The sequence below is a fragment of the Canis lupus genome, chromosome 33 (assembly GCF_003254725.2).
Source record: "Canis lupus dingo isolate Sandy chromosome 33, ASM325472v2, whole genome shotgun sequence".
Taxonomy (NCBI): Eukaryota; Metazoa; Chordata; class Mammalia; order Carnivora; family Canidae; genus Canis; species Canis lupus.
The window spans coordinates 23,955,382-23,982,170 of record NC_064275.1 but is presented as its reverse complement, the minus strand read 5'-3'; the positions used below and the strand labels follow the sequence as shown (position 1 = coordinate 23,982,170).

Below are 26,789 nucleotides of genomic sequence, written 5' to 3'. Positions count from 1 at the left end.
TTAGCGCCGCCTTCAGCCCAGGGCGTGATCATGGAAACTGGGGATTGAGTCCCATGTCTGGCTCCCTGCATGGAGCCTGTTTCTCCCTCTGCCTGTGTCTTTGCCTCTCTCTGTCTCTCATGAACAAATAAATAAAATCTTTAAAAAAGAAAAAAGAATGGTTTTACAAGTCAGGATTTATCAAATTGACACTTTTAAATATTGGCAGTTTATTATATAGAATTTGTACCTCAATAGAGCTGCTTTCTAAAAAAACTTATGGATAGGAAAATGAGAGTAAATAAATACAATTTAAAAAAAAAGAACAAAAAAAAGAACAAGCTGTAAAAAACAAAACAAATAGTATATTAGATATTTAATTCACTTATGTCAGTAATTATCTTAAGAATAAAAATACTATTTTAATTAAATAAAATTATTGTATTAAATTATAAACATTAAAATGATTATTAAAATATCCTAATTGCTGACAGTGTTTATCATAGCCTTTATCATCGTATTTCACCACACTTTTTGGGTAGCCACAAAGAAATATTTGATTTATGAGAACAGTATAAAAAAAAACAATTAAAAACTTTTTTCTCAACACTAAAAAAAAAAAAAAAAATCCAGGTTAAAAATGGGCAGAGGACCTTCTTAGACATTTTTCCAAAGAAAACATATAGAGAGCCAACAGACACACGAAAATATTCTCAGCATCACTCATCATCAGGAAACTGCAAATCGATACTACAATTAGGTATCACCTCACACCAGTCAAAATGGCTAGTATCAAAAAGACAAGATAACATGTGTTGGTGAGGACATGGAGAAAAAGGAACCCTCATGCACTGCTGGTGAGAATGTAAATTGGTGGAACCACTGTGAAAAATAGCATAGGGTTTCCTCAAAAAATTAAAAATAGACATACCATACAATCTAGTAATTCTTTTACTGGGTACTTACCAAAGAAAATGAAAACGCTCATTCAGAAAGATATATGCACCCCTGTTTTATTGCAGAATTATTACAATAGTCAAGTTATGGAAGCAATCTAAGTGTCCATCAATAGATAAATAGATTAGATAGATTATCTATTAAAAAGATATATGTATAGTTATACATTTATACAATGGAATATTACTCAGCCATAAAAAGAATGGAATCTTGCCATTTGTGATAATATGGACGGAGCTAGAGGGCATTATGCTAAGTGAAATATGTTAGAGAAAGACAAATACCATATGATTTCACTTATGTGTAGAATCTAAAAAAGAAAACAAATGAACAAATAAAAAAAGAAGAAACAGACCCACAAAGAGAACAAACTTATGGTTGACAGAGAGGAGGTGGGTAGGAAGACAAGCAAAATGGGTGAAGGGGAGTGGGAGGTGCAGGTTTTCAGTTATGGAAATCATGGGAATGAAAGGTACTGCATAGAGAGTATATAGTCCATGGTATTGTAATAATGTTGTATGGTAACTACATTTGTAGTGAGCATGGAGGATAGAGTTGTGGAATCACTATGTTGTATGCCTGAAACTAATGTAACACTGTATGTCTATACTTCTATACTATACTTCGATAAAAACAAACAAAAGGTTTCTTTTATCCTGGCTTCAGCTGAGTTGTAGTTTGAAATTAACTGCTTCACTTGGGTTGATTAAGGTTTATGGGGATGGTTGATGGGTGGCCTGTGATTTTACATGTAAAATACTACACATTTGTATGTTTCTTAGGAGAAGGTTTATAGTTTTCGTATCTCATGTCTAAAAAAAATAAGAATCTTGATTTGAAGAATGAAAAAACTGAGTGCTGTTCTAAGTGTCTAATTTCTTACTAGTATTTCTCTGAAATTAATTTCTAGAGAACAAGTCAAATGACTTGATCTATAAATGTGTACATGAGCCTCATCACAGCAGCTTAGAGTAACAAATTACAGGTTATTCCAAGGGTTTGGGTCATTTAAACTTTGATGAAGCCCTGTATTTCCTTTAGTTAGACTATGATTCTCATGGTATGGTTCCCACACCAGTAGCTGCAGCATCACCTGCGAATTTACTAGCAATGCAAATTCTCAGGCCCTACCAAATCAGGAAACTCTGATTTGGAGGAGGTGGGGGCCAACAATCAGTGTTTTCAAACGAGCTCTCTAAGTTACTCTGATACACACTGAAGTTTGATACCCATTGTATTAAACTATACCTAGAAAACCCCATTCTCTACCACCTGCTTCCAGGCCAAGTTCAGGACAGTTTGTTAAGCAGAAGCGGCTGCAGAAGGGACAGTCTAGTTTGATGGCTTATGTTTTCCATCTCTTTATCCTCCCAGAGCCAGAATTGTTCTCACATGAGTATATCGGGTTGTGCAGCAACACTGAACAACAGTTTAGAGAAAATCAGTGTCTAACTGAAGGAATTTAAAGACACCGCATGAAAGTTCACTCATAAAAATTCTGACCTGGAGCAGGCTTTTCAGAGAAAAGCCCCAGTAAATACAACAGCCTTGGAGCTCCACTTCTTTTGAGGAGGAGAATATTCAGTCTCCCAAACTGACTGAACCTCAGGAACAAAGTTTTGTTTACCCTTTTCTAGCTGTGTGGCACCCTCACAAATGTCCTTTAAAGGAGTGTTCAGTATCACACCATTGGCTCTGTTTGCAAAGTAAGTTAAAGAGTTCACTCAGCCTTATGTTCTGAGTACCCAAACGGAGAGGTCTTAGCTATAGCAGCATAAAACTTGAGCTGCCTAAATCTAGCCTCTGAAATGTCAGATGACCATTCTCAGGTCTTTGTTACCTTCTGAAGCTTGATTTGTTGTGACACCTTACTGTTTTGTTGATGAATAATGGCATAGAGAACTTCACAGCAGTTCTCATTAAAGGAGGGCAGCCAAGTGGAATTCATTCTTGGCTCTTAATAGTTTTCAAATGAGAATTTTATTGCATATTAATGAGCACCAATTGACATTTGTGACTGGTTTTTATGGAAATCATGCATGTATAATTTGCATAATAGTACCTAAGTGTTTTAGGTAACAATGCAACTCTGAGAAGTTAGTAACGGTTTTAGTATGTTGTTTTTTTATTTTTATTTTTTGGTGTAATTCCCAGCTCCAGTCCCTGGCAATAGTGTTGGAATATTAACAGGTCTCTAGGATTCGTCTGTAAGGGCTCTCTAGGACCTGTCTATAAGGCGGTAATGACTCACTGCTCAGTTTATGTGATTGTGTCTGTACTGAGAGCAGAGAGTCAGCAAAACACATCAGGACAGGGGTCTAAAAGCAGGAGATGCTCCCACTGTAGTGAGAAGGTGTTCTAGCCTTCCCTGAATCAAACCTCCTGCTTCTTCTGAGTTATAGGAATATCTATATGATCCTGAGGATTGTTCCTAGAAATCTTGGGCTCCTATACTCTGTGATGTTTGTAAATGTCCCTGGGTCCATTTCAACAAATATGTATTGATCACCTACTATGTACCAGACATCGTGCTAGGTGCCAGAGCAAGGCCATGTTGTTCCCTGCTGCATCCTTAGCTCTTAGCACAGTGACTATTGCATAATAGTTGATCGATCTGTATTTGTTGAATTAATGAACATGTCTTCTACCACTGGGGATATATAATTCATTATTCTAACAGAATCTGATTGTAAATATGGTATAAAGGTCGTTACTTAGAAGATACATTAATGATTCAGGACTTGGAATTCTGTTAGGATATTTAGAGAAACAAGATAAGTAACCTCAGTTATGCATCCTCAAGTCTTCTGTATAAATAACCCTTTTGTGTCATGGAAATGAAATAAGCCACTATTTATTGATGATCTAGTATGTATTAGTTATATTTGCATACATCTTATACATCATATGATTTAATCATCAGCAAAACCTATGAGGTGTAGATAGTATTATCTTCCTTTCATTGAAGAGGCAGCTAAGAATTGGAGAAGTGACTAAGCTAAGGCACCACAAATAGAAAATGATGTTTCTGAGACTTAAATTCAGCCTCAGCTTTGTCCATTCCAGTGCCACTTATTACTGCCAATGGTCTAAGGATATGTGAAGTGAAACCAAATTCCCAAGTACTGGGATGGAGAGTTGAATTTGCCCAGGGGCCCTGGAATGTTCCCAGTATTCAGTTGACCTACGTTTATAGTAAACTTACTACTTACAACACCTATCCTGTGGGGCACCCAATCCAATAGCCAGTCTGATTCAATATAGTTCTATCAAGTAGACAGTTAATAGTAAAGGGAGAAATCAGGTTTTAGTAGAGGAAAAGTTGTAAGTAATATGCAACTAAAGATTCAGCAGTATCTTCTATAATGTTGAGTAAAAATGTCCTCCAGATTTCAGAAAGATCACTAAATATGGGCTGGGAAGCACAAGAGGAAAGAGGCTTTGGGACACAGGAATTAGGAAAGAATGGTGGTATAGTTGAAGAATGTATACAAATCCCAAGGATTCCAAAGCTCTGCTTTCTCTGAAATCCACACCAGACTAAGGGAGTGAATCAAGCCCACTCCCCCTCCTCACTCCCTGCCCATCTCCCAACCCTGCCAAGGGACACCCAGTGATTCCATTCTGCTTTTAAAATCCCCTGAGAGGGATGTGTTTGCACCAGCCATCTCTCCCCTGACCTTTCCTCCAGTGAATCAAGACTCCCTACATAAGCCCTGCCCCAGGGTCCTTTTGGGATGATCATTCAGAAACCAAGTATGTGGAAAACTTAATTGGAGGAACTTCAAAGACTTCAAAAAGAAACTTTCCATCTCTCCCTTTTTTATAAGGCAAATCTGAGGTTCTGAGAAGCAGATTAATTCAATCTTTACACTGCTGGGGAAAAAAACATATACGTTCTTCCAAAATTTATAATCTCCCAAGAGAATATTCTTTCTTCTTCTGATGTGTTCCTTTTCTCTCTTGGACCTCCTCCACAGGTTTCTAACGACAGCCCTAGAGTTTTTACCCCTATGATCCTGCTTGCTTCCCCAAGTCCAGGCCTTGCCCAGCTGTCCTAAATATGGGAAAGGCCAACCACAACTTCCTTTGAAGGTTTTTAAAGCAGTATAGAGAAGTATTGAACTTGAGAGACCCAGATTTTCTTTGTACACTAGGTGATCCTGAGCCTCTCAACCTCTGAGGGCTACTTCCTTACCCATAAAGTGAAGAGGTTGGACTTCATGATAACTATAAATATTGCGAGGTCTGTTTTACCTCCCTGTCCCCTCCCCCTTGTTCTTTTCCTCCTCTTATATATAATGCTTTTATTTTTCATTGTTTCTTTTTGAAAATAATCTAATGACCTATGTGGGATTTCATCTCTATTATACAAAAGGTAACACACCATATATGTTGTGTTGCATCTTGCTTAAAAAAAAAGAATCTGTCCTGGAAATCAGCAGTATATAGATAACTTCTCATTCTTTTTTAAAAATTGAGATATTCCTCATTTTAAAAAACTAAATATTATACAAAAGCAATAGATTGCTTTTTCTCAGGAGGTGAGGGTACTGGTGGGTGGGAAGAATGATCTGGAAAGAATATGCCAAGGTGTTAGTATTTAATTCTGGGTGTTCAGGGTGCCTGGGTGGCTCAGTTGGTTGAGCGTCTTTCTTTGGCTTGGGTCATGATCTCAGGGTTCTCTGTGATCAAGCTCTGCATTGAGCTCCCTGCTCAGCAGGGAGTCTGCTTCTCCATCTCCCTCTGTGCATGTTCGTTCTATCTATCTATCTATCTATCTATCTATCTATCTATCTATCATCTATCTATCTATCTATCTATCTCAAATAAATAAAACCTTTAAAAACATTCTGGGTGTTTGATATCTTCTTCCTTGTACTTTTCTGAGTTTCATAAATATCTATGAATTTAAAAGAAATTTTATTTTTATTTTATTTTTTTTAATTTTTATTTATTTATGATAGTCACAGAGAGAGAGAGAGAGGCAGAGACACAGGCAGAGGGAGAAGCAGGCTCCATGCACCGGGAGCCCGATGTGGGATTCGATCCCGGGTCTCCAGGATCGCGCCCTGGGCCAAAGGCAGGCGCCAAACCGCTGCGCCACCCAGGGATCCCTAAAAGAAATTTTAAATGCAGCTGCACACAAGAACAGCAAAGGAAAACTTTCAGGAATCACTGAAATATGAATACCTAATAGAATTAGATCAAAGAGGGAAAGTTCAGGGAGGATGTTCATGAGAAGATTCTGTAGCTGGTGGATCTGGGCCTAAACAGAGAGCTCTAAACACTCTATGAAGGTTACCTAACATGTGAGAAATTGGGGGGGAGGAGCAAGATGGCGGAAGAGTAGGGTCTCCAAATCACCTGTCTCCACCAAACTACCTAGAAAACCTTCAAATTATCCTGAAAATCTATGAATTCGGCCTGAGATTTAAAGAGAGACCAGCTGGAATGCTACAGTGAGAAGAGTTCGCGCTTCTATCAAGGTAGGAAGATGGGGAAAAAGAAATAAAGAAACAAAGGCCTCCAAGGGGGAGGGGCCCCGCGAGGAGCCGGGCTGAGGCCGGGGCGAGTGTCCCCAGGACAGGAGAGCCCCGTCCCGGAGGAGCAGGAGCTGCACCGACCTTCCCGGGGGAAAGGGGCTCGCAGGGAGTTGGAGCAGGACCCAGGAGGGCGGGGAGGCCCGAGGGCTCCCGGGGACAGTAACAGCAACTGCGCGCCCAGGAGAGTGCGCCGAGCTCCCTAAGGGCTGCAGCGCGCACGGCGGGACCCGGCGGGACCCGGAGCAGCTCGGGGGGCTCGGGGGTGGCTCCGCGGAGGGGGCTGCGCGGCTCCGGGAGCAGCTCGGAGGGGCTCGGGCAGAGGAGGAGGCTCCGTGCGGAGGGGGCTGCGCGGTTCCAGGAGCAGCTCGGAGGGGCTCGGGCGGCGGCTCCGCGGAGGGGGCTGCGCGGCCCGGGAGCGCGAATCCAACAGCGCAGGCCCCGGAGCACAGGGCGCCGGGACACAGCCCAGGATCCGGCCTCCCCGGGACAGGCAGAGGCCGGGAGGGCCCAGGACAGCGAGGACGCTCCTGCCCCAGCTGAGCAGATCAGCGGCCCCGCCCCGGAGCCTCCAGGCCCTGCAGACGGAGTTCCTGCCGGAGCTGAATCCAGGTTTCCAGAGCTGCCCCGCCACTGGGGCTGTTCCTCCTGCGGCCTCACGGGGTAAACAACCCCCACTGAGCCCTGCACCAGGCAGGGGCACAGCAGCTCCCCCAACTGCTAACACCTGAAAATCAGCACAACAGGCCCCTCCCCCAGAACACCAGCTAGACTGACAACTTCCAGGAGAAGCCAAGGGACTTAAAGAACACAGAATCAGAAGATACTCCCCGGTGGTTCTTTTTTTGTTTGTTAGTTTTTGTTTTTGTTTTTGTTTTTGTTTTGTTTTGCTTTTTGATTTGTTTCCTTCCCCCATCCCCTTTTTTTTCTCCTTTCTTTTTCTTTCTCTTTTTCTTCTTTTTTTTTTTTTTCGTTTTTGTTTTTTTCTTTTTCTTCCCTTTTTTTTTCTCTTTCTCTTTTCTTTCCTTCTTTCTCTCCTCTCTTTTTCTCTTTTTCCCAATACAACTTGCTTTTGGCCACTCTGCACTGAGCAAAATGACTAGAAGGAAAACCTCACCTCAAAAGAAAGAATCAGAAACAGTCCTCTCTCCCACAGAGTTACAAAATCTGGATTACAATTCAATGTCAGAAAGCCAATTCAGAAGCACTATTATACAGCTACTGGTGGCTCTAGAAAAAAGTATAAAGGACTCAAGAGACTTCATGACTGCAGAATTTAGAGCTAATCAGGCAGAAATTAAAAATCAATTGAATGAGATGCAATCCAAACTAGAAGTCCTAACGACGAGGGTTAACGAGGTGGAAGAACGCGTGAGTGACATAGAAGACAAGTTGATAGCAAAGAGGGAAACTGAGGAAAAAAGAGACAAACAATTAAAAGACCATGAAGATAGATTAAGGGAAATAAACGACAGCCTGAGGAAGAAAAACCTACGTTTAATTGGGGTTCCCGAGGGCGCCGAAAGGGACAGAGGGCCAGAATATGTATTTGAACAAATTCTAGCTGAAAACTTTCCTAATCTGGGAAGGGAAACAGGCATTCAGATCCAGGAAATAGAGAGATCCCCCCCTAAAATCAATAAAAACCGTTCAACACCTCGACATTTAATTGTGAAGCTTGCAAATTCCAAAGATAAGGAGAAGATCCTTAAAGCAGCAAGAGACAAGAAATCCCTGACTTTTATGGGGAGGAGCATTAGGGTAACAGCAGACCTCTCCACAGAGACCTGGCAGGCCAGAAAGGGCTGGCAGGATATATTCAGGGTCCTAAAGGAGAAGAACATGCAACCAAGAATACTTTATCCAGCAAGGCTCTCATTCAAAATGGAAGGAGAGATAAAGAGCTTCCAAGACAGGCAGCAACTAAAAGAATATGTGACCTCCAAACCAGCTCTGCAAGAAATTTTAAGGGGGACTCTTAAAATTCCCCTTTAAGAAGAAGTTCAGTGGAACAGTCCACAAAAACAAAGACTGAATAGATATCATGATGACACTAAACTCATATCTCTCAATAGTAACTCTGAATGTGAACGGGCTTAATGACCCCATCAAAAGGCGCAGGGTTTCAGACTGGATAAAAAAGCAGGACCCATCTATTTGCTGTCTACAAGAGACTCATTTTAGACAGAAGGACACCTACAGCCTGAAAATAAAAGGTTGGAGAACCATTTACCATTCGAATGGTCCTCAAAAGAAAGCAGGGGTAGCCATCCTTATATCAGATAAACTAAAATTTACCCCAAAGACTGTAGTGAGAGATGAAGAGGGACACTATATCATACTTAAAGGATCTATTCAACAAGAGGACTTAACAATCCTCAATATATATGCTCCGAATGTGGGAGCTGCCAAATATATAAATCAATTATTAACCAAAGTGAAGAAATACTTAGATAATAATACACTTATACTTGGTGACTTCAATCTAGCTCTTTCTATACTCGATAGGTCTTCTAAGCACAACATCTCCAAAGAAACGAGAGCTTTAAATGATACACTGGACCAGATGGATTTCACAGATATCTACAGAACTTTACATCCAAACTCAACTGAATACACATTCTTCTCAAGCGCACATGGAACTTTCTCCAGAATAGACCACATATTGGGTCACAAATCGGGTCTGAACCGATACCAAAAGATTGGGATTGTCCCCTGCATATTCTCGGACCATAATGCCTTGAAATTAGAACTAAATCACAACAAGAAGTTTGGAAGGACCTCAAACACATGGAGGTTAAGGACCATCCTGCTAAAAGATAAAAGGGTCAACCAGGAAATTAAGGAAGAATTAAAAAGATTCATGGAAACTAATGAGAATGAAGATACAACCGTTCAAAATCTTTGGGATGCAGCAAAAGCAGTCCTAAGGGGGAAATACATCGCAATACAAGCATCCATTCAAAAACTGGAAAGAACTCAAATACAAAAGCTAACCTTACACATAAAGGAGCTAGAGAAAAAACAGCAAATAGATCCTACACCCAAGAGAAGAAGGGAGTTAATAAAGATTCGAGCAGAACTCAACGAAATCGAGACCAGAAGAACTGTGGAACAGATCAACAGAACCAGGAGTTGGTTCTTTGAAAGAATTAATAAGATAGATAAACCATTAGCCAGCCTTATTAAAAAGAAGAGAGAGAAGACTCAAATTAATAAAATCATGAATGAGAAAGGAGAGATCACTACCAACACCAAGGAAATACAAACGATTTTAAAAACATATTATGAACAGCTATACGCCAATAAATTAGGCAATCTAGAAGAAATGGACGCATTCCTGGAAAGCCACAAACTACCAAAACTGGAACAGGAAGAAATAGAAAACCTGAACAGGCCAATAACCAGGGAGGAAATTGAAGCAGTCATCAAAAACCTCCCAAGACACAAGAGTCCAGGGCCAGATGGCTTCCCAGGAGAATTTTATCAAACGTTTAAAGAAGAAATCATACCTATTCTCCTAAAGCTGTTTAGAAAGATAGAAAGAGATGGAGTACTTCCAAATTCGTTCTATGAAGCCAGCATCACCTTAATTCCAAAGCCAGACAAAGACCCCGCCAAAAAGGAGAATTACAGACCAATATCCCTGATGAACATGGATGCAAAAATTCTCAACAAGATACTGGCCAATAGGATCCAACAGTACATTAAGAAAATTATTCACCATGACCAAGTAGGATTTATCCCTGGGACACAAGGCTGGTTCAACACCCGTAAAACAATCAATGTGATTCATCATATCAGCAAGAGAAAAACCAAGAACCATATGATCCTCTCATTGGATGCAGAGAAAGCATTTGACAAAATACAGCATCCATTCCTGATTAAAACTCTTCAGAGTGTAGGGATAGAGGGAACATTCCTCGACATCTTAAAAGCCATCTATGAAAAGCCCACAGCAAATATCATTGTCAATGGGGAAGCACTGGGAGCCTTTCCCCTAAGATCAGGAACAAGACAGGGATGTCCACTCTCACCACTGCTATTCAACATAGTACTGGAAGTCCTAGCCTCAGCAATCAGACAACAAAAAGACATTAAAGGCATTCAAATTGGCAAAGAAGAAGTCAAACTCTCTCTCTTCGCCGATGACATGATACTCTACATAGAAAACCCAAAAGTCTCCACCCCAAGATTGCTAGAACTCATACAGCAATTCGGTAGCGTGGCAGGATACAAAATCAATGCCCAGAAGTCAGTGGCATTTCTATACACTAACAATGAGACTGAAGAAAGAGAAATTAAGGAGTCAATCCCATTTACAATTGCACCCAAAAGCATAAGATACCTAGGAATAAACCTCACCAAAGATGTAAAGGATCTATACCCTCAAAACTATAGAACACTTCTGAAAGAAATTGAGGAAGACACAAAGAGATGGAAAAATATTCCATGCTCATGGATTGGCAGAATTAATATTGTGAAAATGTCAATGTTACCCAGGGCAATATACACGTTTAATGCAATCCCTATCAAAATACCATGGACTTTCTTCAGAGAGTTAGAACAAATTATTTTAAGATTTGTGTGGAATCAGAAAAGACCCCGAATAGCCAGGGGAATTTTAAAAAAGAAAACCATATCTGGGGGCATCACAATGCCAGATTTCAGGTTGTACTACAAAGCTGTGGTCATCAAGACAGTGTGGTACTGGCACAAAAACAGACACATAGATCAGTGGAACAGAATAGAGAATCCAGAAGTGGACCCTGAACTTTATGGGCAACTAATATTCGATAAAGGAGGAAAGACTATCCATTGGAAGAAAGACAGTCTCTTCAATAAATGGTGCTGGGAAAATTGGACATCCACATGCAGAAGAATGAAACTAGACCACTCTCTTTCACCATACACAAAGATAAACTCAAAATGGATGAAAGATCTAAATGTGAGACAAGATTCCATCAAAATCCTAGAGAAGAACACAGGCAACACCCTTTTTGAACTCGGCCATAGTAACTTCTTGCAAGATACATCCACAAAGGCAAAAGAAACAAAAGCAAAAATGAACTATTGGGACTTCATCAAGATAAGAAGCTTTTGCACAGCAAAGGATACAGTCAACAAAACTCAAAGACAACCTACAGAATGGGAGAAGATATTTGCAAATGACATATCAGATAAAGGGCTAGTTTCCAAGATCTATAAAGAACTTATTAAACTCAACACCAAAGAAACAAACAATCCAATCATGAAATGGGCAAAAGACATGAACAGAAATCTCACAGAGGAAGACATAGACATGGCCAACATGCATATGAGAAAATGCTCTGCATCACTTGCCATCAGGGAAATACAAATCAAAACTACAATGAGATACCACCTCACACCAGTGAGAATGGGGAAAATTAACAAGGCAGGAAACAACCAATGTTGGAGAGGATGCGGAGAAAAGGGAACCCTCTTACACTGTTGGTGGGAATGTGAACTGGTGCAGCCACTCTGGAAAACTGTGTGGAGGTTCCTCAAACAGTTAAAAATAGACCTGCCCTACGACCCAGCAATTGCACTGTTGGGGATTTACCCCAAAGATACAAATGCAGTGAAACGCCGGGACACCTGCACCCCGATGTTTCTAGCAGCAATGGCCACTATAGCCAAACTGTGGAAGGAGCCTCGGTGTCCAACGAAAGATGAATGGATAAAGAAGATGTGGTTTATGTATACAATGGAATATTACTCAGCTATTAGAAATGACAAATACCCACCATTTGCTTCAATGTGGATGGAACTGGAGGGTATTATGCTGAGTGAAGTAAGTCAGTCGGAGAAGGACAAACATTATATGTTCTCATTCATTTGGGGAATATAAATAATAGTGAAAGGGAATATAAGGGAAGGGAGAAGAAATGTGTGGGAAATATCAGAAAGGGAGACAGAACGTAAAGACTGCTAACTCTGGGAAACGAACTAGGGGTGGTAGAAGGGGAGGAGGGCGGGGGGTGGGAGTGAATGGGTGACGGGCACTGGGTATTATTCTGTATGTTAGTAAATTGAACACCAATAAAAAAAAAAAAAAAAAAAAAAAAACATGTGAGAAATTGCTGATGAAAAGGGAAGAAGCAAACCCTCCCAAAACTTTGTTTTCTTAACTGATCATTGTCAGATGACTCTGGATATTCTCTTCAAGAACAGGAGAGAGATTACTTTAGAGAACTGTCATAATTTTCACTGTGGAATTAACCTTTGATATTTTTATTTATGTGGCCAACATGGCAACCTCATTTAAAATTGCTTCATTACACCTGTGACATTTCCAAATACTCTTGCCCTGATCTACCTTTTCCTCCATTGTCTTTAACACCTTCAATAGCTAATTTATTTAGCTATTATGTTACACTGATTATTGTTTTGATATCCCCCATTATAATATGAATTCTGTAAAGCCAGGCATCTTTCTTTTGTGCACCAGTGTATTTCAGATGCCTATAACAGTGCCTGTCACATTGTTAGTGTTCAAAAAAAATTGAATGAATATTAGCAACAGAGTTTTGGGGGAAAGGGGATGTGTAAACATAGAGTTCTGCATTAATGTATATGCCACTTTCCTTTTCACATTCATCTCGTTGCTTCATGGCCCTGAAAGCCTTTTAGGATTCAGCTTTATTGTTGATAATGAAGTCACCAAGTCAACTAGCAATGAGAATATGAACCAAGGCGGTTGTGTTTGAAAAACGAGAGGGTAGAAAGGATATGAGTGTAAAGGAGAATTTGGTATATGTGTATTTTTGCAGTAGGTACATGCTTATAAGCATAGCTTTAAAAAATAACAAAACAGGGCAGCCTGGTGGCTCAACAGTTTAGCGCTGCCGTCAGCCTAGGGCCTGATCCTGGAGACCCTGGATTGAGTCCTGCATGAGGCTCCTGCATGGAGCCTGCTTCTCCCTCTGCCTGTGTCTCTGCCTCTCTCTCTCTCCTCTCTGTGTATTTTCATGAATAAATAAATAAAATCTTTAAAAAAAATAAAAAAACACGTTTTTACATTAACCAGTACATTTACCGTTTCCAGCACCTTTCATTCCTTTATATAGATCCAGATTTGCATCTGGATACATAACACTTTTTCTTCTGCCTGAGGAACTTCCTCTAATATTTCTTATAGTACATGTCTCTCAGTTTTTCTTTGTCTCAAAATGTCTTTTTTTTTTAAAAAAAACTTTTCACTGAAACACATTTTCACTGGGTATTATATTCTGGGTTGACTTTATATTTCTTTCATTACTTTAAGATATCTTTCAGTTCTCTTACGGTTTACATAATTTCAAATTATGTTGTCTTACTGTTATTCCTCTTTACATAATCTAGCTGCAGCTAAGATTTTATCATTATTTTGAGTTTTCACTAATTTCCTTATAATGTGCATTAGTGTATGTATGCGTATTTTAACATTTATTCTGCTCAGGTTTTGGTTGAACTTCTTGGATCTATAGGTATATACTTTTTAATCAAATACAAATATTTTTTGTCATTTCTTTCAAATACTTTTTTCTATTTCCCCCCTCTCCCACCTTTATTCCCTGGGATCCAATTACATGTATATTAGACCACTTGCTATTCTATAAGCCGCTGAGGCTATGTCCATTTTTATCAATTGTTTTTCTCTCTCTGCTTCATTTTGGATAATTTCTAATGCTTTGCCTTTAACCAGTATTTTATTTTTGTAGTGTCTAATCTGTTGTATTTCTACTTTCAGGATTAATTTTGTATTTTTACTTTCAGGATTAATTTTTTTCACTAGAATTCTGTTTGGGTCTTTTTTATATTCACTTCTCCCCTAATTTTGTTCATGTTCTGCTTCATTTCTTTGATCATACTTATAATAGTTGTTTCAAGATCCTTGTGTGCTAATTATATCATTTCTGTATTTGTTTTTATAGATTTTTTATTTTTTTAAAGATTTATTTATTTTAGAGAGAGAGAGAGAGTGGGAGGATGGAGGAGCAGTGGGAGAGGGACAGAGAGAATCTTAAGCAGACTTTTCACTGAACACAGAGCCCACCATGGAGCTCAGTCTCACAACTCTGAGATCAAGACCTGAGCTGAAATCAAGAGTTAGATCCTTAATCAACTGAGCCATTCAGCCCCAATTGATTTTTTTAATGTATGGTTGTAGATCATATTTTTTATTCTTTGCATGCCCAGTAATTTTTTATTGGATGATGGACATTTTGAATTTTATGTTTTTGAGTGCTGCATCCTGTATTCCTTTTTAAAGGGCATTGGGTTGTGTCCTGGAAAGCAGTTCAATTTTTTATGGATCAGTCCAGGTTTTTTTTTTTTTTTTTTTTGTGATCCTTTTGAGGCTTTCTTTTAAGCCTTATTAGGGCATATCCTCTCAAAAGACTAGAGTCCAGTAGTACCTAGACTAGATTAGCCTCTAGGGTTTAGTTCCACTACTAAGATATGATAGTACTGAGGATTCTATCCAATGTCTTATATAATATGAGGTTTCTCCACTCTGGCTGATGAGAACACAAAGTATTTCCAGCCCTGTGTGAGCTCCAGGAATTGTTCAGCAACTGCCTAGCAGTGGCTGTCTTCCATTTCAAGTAGTTGCCTCTCATTCATGCCTAGTTCAGTACTCAGCAAAAGACTGAGAAGCTACCCTGCAGATTTCCAAAGGCCCCTCTCTCTTTGTATTTCTTTCTTCTTCATTTCTCCGCCTCACAAATTCTACCTGCTTTGACCTCCCCAAACTCCAATCTGTTCTCATTACTTCAGCAAGACTTAGGCTATGTTTGGGTTTCCTTCCTGGGATGTAGCCTAGAAACTGCCTCCAGGCAATAACTTTAGGTCAATTATAATCATTGAAAGAATATTTTTTTTTAAACCTTTTTTTTTTAACTTTTTTTTTTTTTTTTTTTTTTTTTTTTATGATAGTCACACACAGAGAGAGAGAGAGAGAGGCAGAGACATAGGCAGAGGGAGAAGCAGGCTCCATGCACCGGGAGCCCGACGTGGGATTCGATCCTGGGTCTCCAGGATTGCGCCCTGGGCCAAAGGCAGGCACGCTAAACCGCTGCGCCACCCAGGGATCCCGAAAGAATATTTTTTATATTTCACTGTATGTATGTCAGTCAGTTGTAGGGTCCACCTCATTTGTTTTCCAAGTTCTATATCTGCTATCCAGTGTCTGAAAAGGGCAGTTTCATATATTTTGTCTAGTTTTCAAATAGTTTACAGTAGGAAGGCAATTCCTATAGCAGTTAACTCTTCATGAAGCAGAAGTCCCATCAACTGCACAACTTTTTAAAAGACAGTAGTTGTAGGACTAGTTTTTCAATGGCCAGAAATAATGTGTAGAAGAATAGAAGGGATTTTATAGAAAGACATGGGATCTTTCAAAGTCATGAATCTGTAAAAGACTATCTTGCACTCGAGATGTAGCTAATGCAACATCTGCTTTCCTGATCATAATAACTGGACAGGACTCTGTAATCTGCCAAATAAATTGTAAGCCCCACCCATGTGTGGTCTTGGGTCTGGCCCAGACAGTTTACTTCTAGAGATTTTATGTATGGGGGCAAGGGCAAGGGTTGCTCTTGGAGGAATCTAGCAAATCTTTCTTTTTGTGCCTTACGTCCTGTATCTATCTTGTTGTCAAATCCCTCACCATTATCCTATTTGGCACACTATTCCCCACTCAATTTCCCAGTCACTCGACACTTTTTGAAATCATTTCAACTCTCCTCTCAGTGACTAAGCCGTTCACTGTTTCACCAGATCCTCGTTTCTGAATCTCTAAATGTGTGCTAATGTTGGAGTTGAATGCCAGCCCCATGGCAGTATCGTGGTATATAAGTTCCTACACTAGATATCTATGGACTGAATGGGGACCTAGCACTCAAAGTTCCATGACAGCGATTTCAGTCTGTCCAAGGGAACCATTGGAATTTATCCTGCAGGAAATTTGTGTTCATATAGACTACCCCATCATGTTAATAGAATCTCCCGAAGATAATTTGAGCTTAAGATTGTTAGCACTTCTAGGATCCAGTGTCAACTAAGGTTTCTCAACTTTAGCATTATTGGCATTTGAAGCTGGATAACTCTTTGTTGTTTGGACTATCCTATGAATTGTGGGATGTTTAACAGCATTCCTGGCCTCTATATACTGATGTCAGTAGCACCCTGTCTCAGTTTTGATAATCATAATATCCAGACATTGCCAAATATTCTCTGCAAAATTGCTTCCCTTGAAAAATACTGGTATAGAGACATTATTATGTGCCATACTCCAGGGAACTCATAGAAGTTAAGCTCAGGGAACTTAACATGAAGAAACCCATCAGGCCATTTGGTGTCCTCTTGGAAGAGGTCAGTTTTGAGAGTTTTCCCATCTATGGTAGACACTGGATGGACATGGACCTTGGAACATAAACTCCTATGTTCAAGTGCTGCCTCTGCAAATGTGAATCCAGGTTCTCTACCTCTTTGCTCTTCAATTTCCTTATTTGAAAAGGAGGAATGGGGGAAGCCTGGGTAGCTCAACATCTGCTTTTGGCTCAGGGTGTGATACTGGTCTGGGGAGTGAGTCCCACATTGGGCTCTCTGTGAGGAGACTGCTTCTCCCTCTGTCTGTGTTTCTGCCTCTCTCTGTGTCTCTCATGAATAAATAAATAAAATATTTAAAAAATAAAGATGAGGAATGGTGTTGTTTACCTTACATGACATTGTTGTAGTAAGGATAAGATTTTATACACACACACACACACACACACACACACTCTCTGATGTATACTTCTATATGATTTAAGGATAAACTAGTATGAACTTAACAATGGTTCAAATATAGGTATATTTATTTTCCAGTATGATTAAAAGGGCAATATAGGAAAAATAAATATTTCAGCCTATCATGCATAACCTCTCTTTGGCTTACAATTATCATTGTCTGCTAGAAAATTCCATAGGGGATGTCTAAGTTTAAAAAGAGGAAAAGGAAAAAAAGTAGTCTTAGCAGCAATAAAATTTCAACCAAATTAGGATGCAAATAGCCATGTTTGTATATTTAGTTCTTAATTTTGCATTCAGTGATTGGACAGTCTGTACAAGAATTTAAATGTCTTGAAGGGAGATAGTGGCTTTTAGTTCTCTTGAGATTTCATTGTAATGAACCTGGTAAATAATTCAGGAACATATGAGAGGCCAATGAATGGGCAACACCTGGTGCTATATTGTTCATGCCTAAGCATGCAGAATCCAAAGACGGCATTCTATACCTGTCACTATTGTTCTGGCTTAAACACAAGTTCTATGTTCAGTGGCTATTGAAATAATAATAATTGATATTTTTCCTATTTCAATTTTCTTCCATAATAAAAAAAAACTTTGCTAAACTGTTTTAGAAACATAAAACAGAAGTGGCACCCTCCTTTAAATTCCTATTGGTAAAATTTGCAATCTGTTTTCTCTATCGAGGGGTAGATTGCTTTAAAGAATCAGGAACAGGTCTACCTTTTCTGCTGAGGCTAATCTGAACCTTTCTGCATTTCTACTTTTGTTCTGTAAATAGAAATTCTTTTTAGATCACAGTATTTATATTGCAAGTATCTTCTAAGAGAATAACACTGTCCTCTAGCCACCCATTCACTCTAGAAAATTCCTAGAGCTTCGCAATTTCCCTCCCTATTACCTGAGTAAATTCTCCCACTTCTAATAGTCTACAAATGTGAAAACAAACAAAACCTCTTGGCAAAGGGCTTGTGTATCATTCTAGACCCCTGCTGCCTGGACATAGAAGGTTTCTCCACTCACTGAGTGAACAAGAACTCCAATGACTGAAAGAGATTTCATGCAGACAGCATGGGGCATCCAAGGCCACTGCCACTCAGGATCAGACACAGCTTAAGCCATGAGTTGCATGGAAAGATCTTGGAAGGACAGGGGATTTTGCCGTAGGGAATAAAAGAAGATGGACCTCACATGTTTAAACTACAGTTCTTATAGGGCTAGGTCAAAAAAAGGATCTGGAAAGATCTGGAAAGAAACTGTTGAACTTTATAAATGGTTAGATGAGCTTTGTCTTTGTTTTTAAAATGTTTTTATTATAGAGGCTTAAAAATATATTGATTTAAATATATGTTAAGCCATTGTTATATATAATAAAGTACATATATAAAATAAAAATATAACTGTATAATTAAAACATATAAAATAATATTATTAAACCTCTGCAATAAACCATTTATATGTTAATATATAATATATACTTTGTATTATATATGTTTAATATATTAATGTGTGTGTGTGTATATATATATATATATATATATATATATATACACACACATAATTTGTTTGTTAACAGGTTTAATTGCCTTCCTTTCCTTCTGGACCTGTGTGAGAGTACTTGGAGCAGTGACTGCCATCTGGTGGCAAGCCAGAATCATCACTTTGTGTAATCTAATGGTTACTAAGATGCCCACTCTTGACTCACATGATATGCACTGCCAGCAAGGCACAAGAGGAGCCTGGAGGGTGTCTGATGAAGGAGACTAGTGAAATAACCCTTCGCTTCCACCTGAACCAGTTGTTCATCCCAGAATCTGAGCCAAGAGCCGGATCCAAAATGGTGCCTATAAAGAAAAGATTTGAATTGTTCTTGTGTTTTAGTCTAAGATCTGCTGGTTAACAACCAGCAGGTAACCAAGACTGAATAAGCGCACACCAAAAGGGGCACGTGATGACATGGAGCCTGAAATAAACTGTTCCGAATTGTGTGACAGTTTTCCTGGCCAGGAGCTGGATCGGAGTCCTCTTCATAATCTCTGCAGGACAATTGTGAGTGAATAGTCATAGAATGTCAGGGCTGCTCAGATATACATGTTGTTCTTATTGTTGTTACTATTAGTGGTGGTGGTACAGTGGTAGTGGTGATGGAGGGGGAGAAGGAGGAAATGAAGAGGAGCAAGAGGGAGAGGAGGGGAAGGAGGAAGAGGAGAAGGAAATGTTCATGCAAGACATATATTTCCCAGCTTTGGGGATGATGGGGCAGTTCATGTTTGATCTATAAAAGAGTCTCATTCCTAATAGCTTCTCTTTATTTTATTCTCAGACCTCTTCCCACTACAGCGGTAAGACCATTTCTTCATTATCTCCTGTCCTCTTGGGTATTGTTTGGACCTTTCTCAGCTGTGGACTTCTTCTAATAGTCTTCTTTCTTGGCTTCACCATTCGCTGCAGGAATAACAGGTAAGCAGCCCCATACCTAGTTTCTCATCCTCATTGGCCTGAATCATGAATCCCAAAGTGTTAGTATCATTTTGACATCATGAGCTAGTAGGTAGTATCAGTAAAGCTTTTCTCCTACTGTGGCATTATGTGAGAAGTTCCCCTGAAATCATCCTGGCCTTGCAGTACAGGTTCCTCTTCAGGAAAAAAAATCTAACCCAGTATTGTGGCAACTACTACAAGAATATCCAAATAGGAGAATGAAGAGTATCTCCTCATAAAAGAAAGTATGATCCTTCTGAGAAAATTACATATTTGGAGTTTCTTGTTTGTTTAATCAGTTTAAGGATAGACTTTAATGATTCATCAGTTGCATATAACACCCAGTGCTCATCACAACAAGTGCCCTCCTAATGCCTATCACCCAGTTACCCCATACCCCCTCCCCTCTCCCCTCCAGGAACCCTCAGTTTGTTTCCTAGAATTATGAGTCTCTTATGGTTTTCCGGCTTCTATCTCTGTTTTCATCATAGAAAATGAGGTATTTGTATTAAAAACAGAGAGCATGTAGAGAAATATTCCAAAGCAACATTAGAGTCTGTGGTAAATACAATTGGAACCAGACTAGGTGGGCTAAGATTTCTGAAAAATAGTGAATCCCTACTACTTGGCTGTTCTGTTGGATAAGTTCTGGCTGGTTAGAAGGTCACTGGCTCATCAGGGTAAGGCTCCCAGGGCTGGCAAAATAAATAAATAAATGAAGACTTTTTCTGAAGGGAGTTGCAAAATTCCGTCTTCACTGTAATTGGATTCTTCCCTCAGGGCCCACCCTACCTCTCCCATGCCAACACTCTTTACCATCATCCTGCCCCTACTGTCTCAGGCTGCAACCTGAGAAGCCCTGCTCCAGCTCTCTCTTTGTGGCTCACAGCTAAATTCTGGATGGAGCCCACAGCAGATTTCAACCTCTCAGAGAGGTCAAACTTGTCTAGCCCCACTTCAACTGTATACTTTGTGATGATCACCTGTGTTCCATTGCCTGGGTTTGGCACTCAGAGGAGGGTCAGTGAGTTGAATTTCTCTAGCAGGCATTTTGGGGCACCACTGGCCATTTGAGGCATGGAATACATGGCATTGTTAAATAGCAGTAACTGGATCTGCTGTGTCAACCTCAGCATGGCCGTGACACATGGCACTCAAACCTTAGTATTCCTCTGATGGTTGCCCCAGCCATTTTCCATTCTGTTCCTCAGATTCACTAAGCCTACTCCCATCTCAAGGCCCTTATGTTCTCAATGCCCAACGGTCTTCTCCATATCTCCCTGTAACTAGTTCCTTCTCATCTTCTAGATCTTGGCTCAAATATCACCTCTTTAGAGAAACCTTCCCTTATCACTGTATCCAGAGGTAGCTTGTCTACAGAATGGCCATTCAGCCCCAGTATCTCATTCCTATATATTATCACCCTGTTTTATTTTCTTCATACCAAGTATAACTCTCTGATATTATCATATTTATTGATTTGACTGTTTATTGTCTATATATCCCTTCAAAATGTATAGCTGTGAACACAGGACTGTGTCATGTTCATCACTGTCTCCAACATTTAAAACAAACTCTGGAACATAGTAGGTGCTCAATAAATATATTTTCAGTGACCCTGGGAGGAAGGATGATAGCTACTGCTAAGAGAATGACTGGGAAAATCATGCATTTCAAAGTTAGAGAACTATGGAGTACAGTCTTTTCAGCTACAACACATTTCTCTATTACTATAGTACATATTAATACCCAATTGGCAAGTAAGAAAATAATATCATTGGTTCATATGTAATTTTCCCCCAGCAGATCAGTAGTTTAAAGCATTCAGGGGCAAACCTTCCTACAATTAAAGAAGGAAGCCTTAAGCTAAGAATATTGTACTACCAATAACTGCACAAATAGTAGTTGGTTTAATGGCTTTAAGAACAGGTATAGGGATCCCTGGATGGCGCAGCGGTTTGGCGCCTGCCTTTGGCCCAGGGCACGATCCTGGAGACCCGGGATTGAGTCCCACGTCGGGCTCCCGGTGCATGAAGCCTGCTTCTCCCTCTGCCTGTGTCTCTGCCTCTCTCTCTCTCTCTCTCTCTCTCTGTGTGTGTGTGTGACTATCATAAATAAAAAAATAAATAAAAGTTTAAAAAAAGAACAGGTATACTTCCTATGTTATGAAGCTCTGTGATGAGCTGTAGGAGTAGATGGAGAAGTAGAGAAGATATATCCCGTGTGTTTAAAAACAATTGATTGTTGAATGTCCTCAAGTACCTATGCCTTGTAGATTTAAGGTTGCAAAAATCAATTGTGATCTGCATACAAATGGTGGTAATTGACATTTGCTGAATGCTAGTATTTTGATTGGATAATCATTATTTTTATTAGTATTTTGGTTACAAAGTTAAATATGTTTCAACTGTTATGGCCCCATACTATTTCCCCATAACCCATTATTTTTATACACAATTTTGTAGAATGCAAGGTTTTTAAAGCATTTATATATCCTGTTAAAGTAGGAACACTTGTAAACAGTGTTATAGTAGAAACACCTATATTTTTTTCATTCCATTGAAGATTTTGATGCTGTCTTGCTTGCAGTGGGAGCATGACTTGGCATAAAGAATAAAATAAGAGGCACTGTGAATAAAAACACATTTTGCAATCAAGTAGCTTACAAGTTCAGACAAGGAAAGATAAAATAGCCCAGTTTCAAAGTGCTTTCCTAAATAATAAGATTTGTTCAAAGGTGCAGCAACACAGATGCTTCATTTCATTCAGTTCTTTGGTCTCTCCATTTGTGAGTGTGAGTGTGAGTGTGTGTGTGTGTGTGTGTGTGTAGTGCCAGAGGAAGAAAATTATTTTAATAAGATATAAATATTATAGTAATGTTCAAGTTCAGTTGTAGATACTACATTTTTGATAAAAATTTTAGATGTAGGGGTGCCTGGGTGGCTCAGTGGTTGAGTGTCTGCCTTCGGCTCAAGTTGTGATCCCAGGGTCCTGGGATCAAGCCCCGCATTGGGCTCCTCACAGGGAGTCTGCTTCTCCTTCTGCCTGTGCCTTGCCTCTCTCTGTATGTCTCTCATTAATAAATTTTAAAAATATAAAAAAAAACTTTTAATGTAGTCTACAAGAGAAAATTAGTAAAGATATAGAAGACTTGAATAGCACTGTCAACCAACTTGACCTAATTGACATTTATATAATCCTACACCCAACACCAACAGAATACACATTCTCTTCAAGTACACATGGAACATTTACCAAGATAGATCATATTCTGGGTCATAGAAAAAGTCTCATTAAATTTAAAAGCATTCAATTCATACAGAGTATGTTCCCTGACTACAATAGAATTAAATTAGAAATCCATAACAGATAGAACTCTGGAAATTTTTGAAATATTTGGAAACTAAATAGAACACTTTAAAATAACTCATGGTCAAAGAAAAAGTCAAAAGAGAAACTAGAAAGTATTTTCAAATGAATGAAAATGAAAATATAACATGTCAAAATTTGTTGGATGCCATTAAAGCAGTACTTATGGGGAAGTGATAGCACTAAACTCCATATTAGAAAAGGAGAAAGATCTACTTTATGAAACAACAAAAAAGAGCAAGTGAGTCCCAAAAATAAGCAGAAGAAAGGAAATAATAAAGATGAAAGTGGAAACTGTTGAAATAGAACAACAACAACAAAATCAGGAAAAAAACATGAAACCAAAGCTCTTTATGAAGATCAATAAAATTGACCAACCTCTACTTCAAATGATTAGGAGGGAAAGAGAATATATAATTACCTAAATAACAAAGGAGAGGTGACATTACCCAAGATTCCACAGATACTAGAAAGATACTAAGGTAATGTTAAGAACAACTGTGGCAGGCAGTCTCTAACATTTCTGCATTAATTCCAACCTCCTGATAGTCACACTCTTGTGAAATCCCCTCTCTTTGAATATGGGCTGGACTTACTGACTTGCTTATGTGATATCACTTTCTGGATAAGGTTGCAAAAAAGACTGTGTCTTCCTTCTTGGATCTCTCTCACTCTTTAACTTGCTCACTCTGAGGGAGGCCACCTCCTTGTTGTGAGCTACCCTGTGGAGAGGCCAACGTAGCAAGCAACTGATTTCTAGTCTATATCCCTCAAGAACTAAGGCTTACTAACAGCCATATCAATGAACCTGAAAACAGGTCTTCTGAGGCCTGCTAACAGCAATGAGCATGGAAGCAGATTTTACTCCAGTTGAGCTTTGGAAAATTGCAGCAATGGATGGCCCCTTGACTGCATCCTTGTGTGAGATCCTGAGCTAGAGGCACCCAGCTAATCTGTGCCCATATTGTTGAAGAAATGTTACCAGTTTTACAGAACATCTTCTGAAACACTGAAAATAATGGAGCATTCCCTAATTCATTCTATGAGGACAGCATTACCCTGATATCAAAACCTAATAAAGACATTAGAGTAAAAAAACTCTATAAATTAATACCCCTCATGATCATAGGTCTAAAATTCTAAACAAGATTTCAACCAGTTGAGTCCATCCAAATACCAAAAGGATAATACATCATGACAAAGTGAGTTTTATCCCAGGAATGAAAGATTGAATTGATATCCAAATATCAGTCATATAATTCATCATATTTACCAACTTAAAACAATGATCATCTTTCTAGAGAGAGAAAGATTTTGACAAGATTCAAATACAGAGAGAGGCAAGGCACAGGCAGAAGGAGATTCAACATCCATTCCTGATAAGGTCTCAACAGACTAGGAATAAAAGAGAACTTCTTCAACCCAACAAAGTACATCTATGAAAAAAACTATAGCTAACATCATTTTTTAATGGTAAAAGACTGACTGCTTTCCCATTAAGATCAGAAACAAGATAAGGTGTCCATTCTCACCACTTTTATTGAACAGTGGAGACTTTAGCCAGTGCAATAAGATAAGAATAAGAAATAGAAGGCACCTGGTTTAGAAAGGAAGAATTAAAATGGCTTTACCCTCTATTAACCTTATTGTGTATGTAGAAAATTCAGTAGAATCTATTTTTTAAAGAACTACTAGAACTAATAAATGAGTTTAGAAAGGTTGGAGTATACAAGATCAAGGAACAAAACCTAGCTGTATTTCTAAATACTAAAAACAGACAATTGAAAAGTGAAATTAAATGTAGTGCCATTTACCATAGCATCAAAAATATGAATATTTAGGGATAAATATTATAATGCAAAATACACACTAAAGACTACAAAATGTTGCTAATCTAAAAAATACTGTGAAATACTTATATGTTTAAAACTATAAAACTGCTGAGAGAAGTTAAATCCTAAATAAAAATATATAAATAAATAAATACTAAATGAGAATTACTGTGTTCATGGGTTGGAAGAGTCAATATTGCTGATTCTCTCTTAATTGATCTACAGACTAAGCCCAATTACCATCACAATCCTAGCTGATATTTTTAAAAAGATTTATTTATTTGAGAGAAAGAGAGTAGGAAAAGCAGGGGAGCAGCAAAGGGAGAGGGAGAACCAGACTCCCCACTGAGCAGGGAGCCCCACATGAAGCTTGATCCCAGGACCTTGAGATCATGACCTGAGCTGAAGGCAGATGCTTAACCAACTGAGCCACCCAGGCACCCCAGCTTTTTTTTATATAAATTGGCAAGCTAGTTCTAAAATTCATACAGAAATATGAAGGACCTAGAATAGCCAAAACAACTCTAAAAAAGAATACTAAAGTTGGAGGATTAGGACCACCTGATTTTAAGACTTATTTTAAATCTATAGTAATGAAAGTGGTTTGGTATTAGATACAAATACACATAGGGCATCTGGGTGGCTCAGTCAGTTAAGATCCAACTCTTCATTTCAGCTCAGGTCCTGATCTCATGGTGGTGAGATCGAGCCCCATATTGGGCTCTGTGCTTAGTGGGGAGTCTACTTCTCTCTTCTCTTTGCTCCTCCCCCACTTGCACACACACACACACTCTCTAAAATAAATCTTTAAAAAAAAAAAAAAAGGAAATAGACATATATATCAACAGAACAGAATAGCATTCAGAAATAAGCCTACCTGTGGTGCCTGGGTGGCTCAGTGGTTGAGTGTCTGCCTTTAGCTGAGGTCATGATCCCAGGGTCCTGGGATCAAATCCTGCATCAGCTTCCTCGCAGGGAGCCTGCTTCTCCCTTTGCCTATGTCTCTGCCTCTCTCTTTGTGTCTCTCATGAATAAATAAATAAATAAATAAAATCTTTAAAAATAATAAATAAATAAACCTACTTGTATAAGGGAAGCTGCTTTTCAACAAATGTGCAAAAGGAGGTCAGCGGAGAAGGGACAATCTTTTAAACAAATAGTGTGGCACAAATGGATATCCACATGCAAATATGAACTTTGATCTACATCTTACACCACTTTCAGAAATTAACTCAAAATGGATCATAGATCTGAGAAAGCTAAAACTAAAATTTCTCAAAGAATCTATAAGGAAAATGTTGTGACCTTGGAATAAGATATCTTAGACATAACACTAAGAGCACAAACCATAAAAGAAAAGAGTGATAAATTGGACTTAATAAAAATTTAAAACCTCTTCTAAAGAAAATATTGAGAAAATGGGGATCCCTGGGTGGCTCGGCGGTTTCGCGCCTGCCTTTGGCCCAGGGCGCAATCCTGGAGTCCCGGGATCGAGTCCCGCGTCGGGCTCCCAGCATGGAGCCTGCTTCTCCCTCTGCCTGTGTCTCTGCCTCTCTCTCTCTCTCCATGTCTATCATAAATAAATAAAAATAAATCTTAAAAAGAAAGAAAATATTGAGAAAATGAAGAGAGACTAGAAGAAAATATTTGCAAATTATGTATCTGATAAAGAACTTATATCCAGAATACATAAAGTATATTGAGAATTCAGTAATAAAACTATCCAATTTTTAAAAAGAGAAAGATTTGAAGAGACACTTCAACAGAATACATACGTATGGATGGCAAATGAGCATATGAAAAGAGGTTCAACATCATTAGTCATTAGGGAAAT

General features: G+C 39.0%; 1 protein-coding gene across 3 annotated transcripts in view; it reads left to right on the top strand.

Annotated features, from left to right (window-relative positions):
- GPR156 (G protein-coupled receptor 156) overlaps window positions 1–26,789 on the top strand; it is an 89,842-nt gene that overhangs the window by 17,599 nt on the left and 45,454 nt on the right. For all 3 annotated transcript variants that reach the window (XM_025476157.3, XM_049105556.1, XM_025476165.3), the window contains exons 2-3: window positions 18,850–19,322; window positions 19,597–19,733. In XM_025476157.3, coding sequence (XP_025331942.3) covers window positions 19,230–19,322; window positions 19,597–19,733 — 230 coding nt within the window. In that variant the 5' untranslated portion in view covers window positions 18,850–19,229. The remainder of the gene's footprint in view (window positions 1–18,849; window positions 19,323–19,596; window positions 19,734–26,789) is intronic.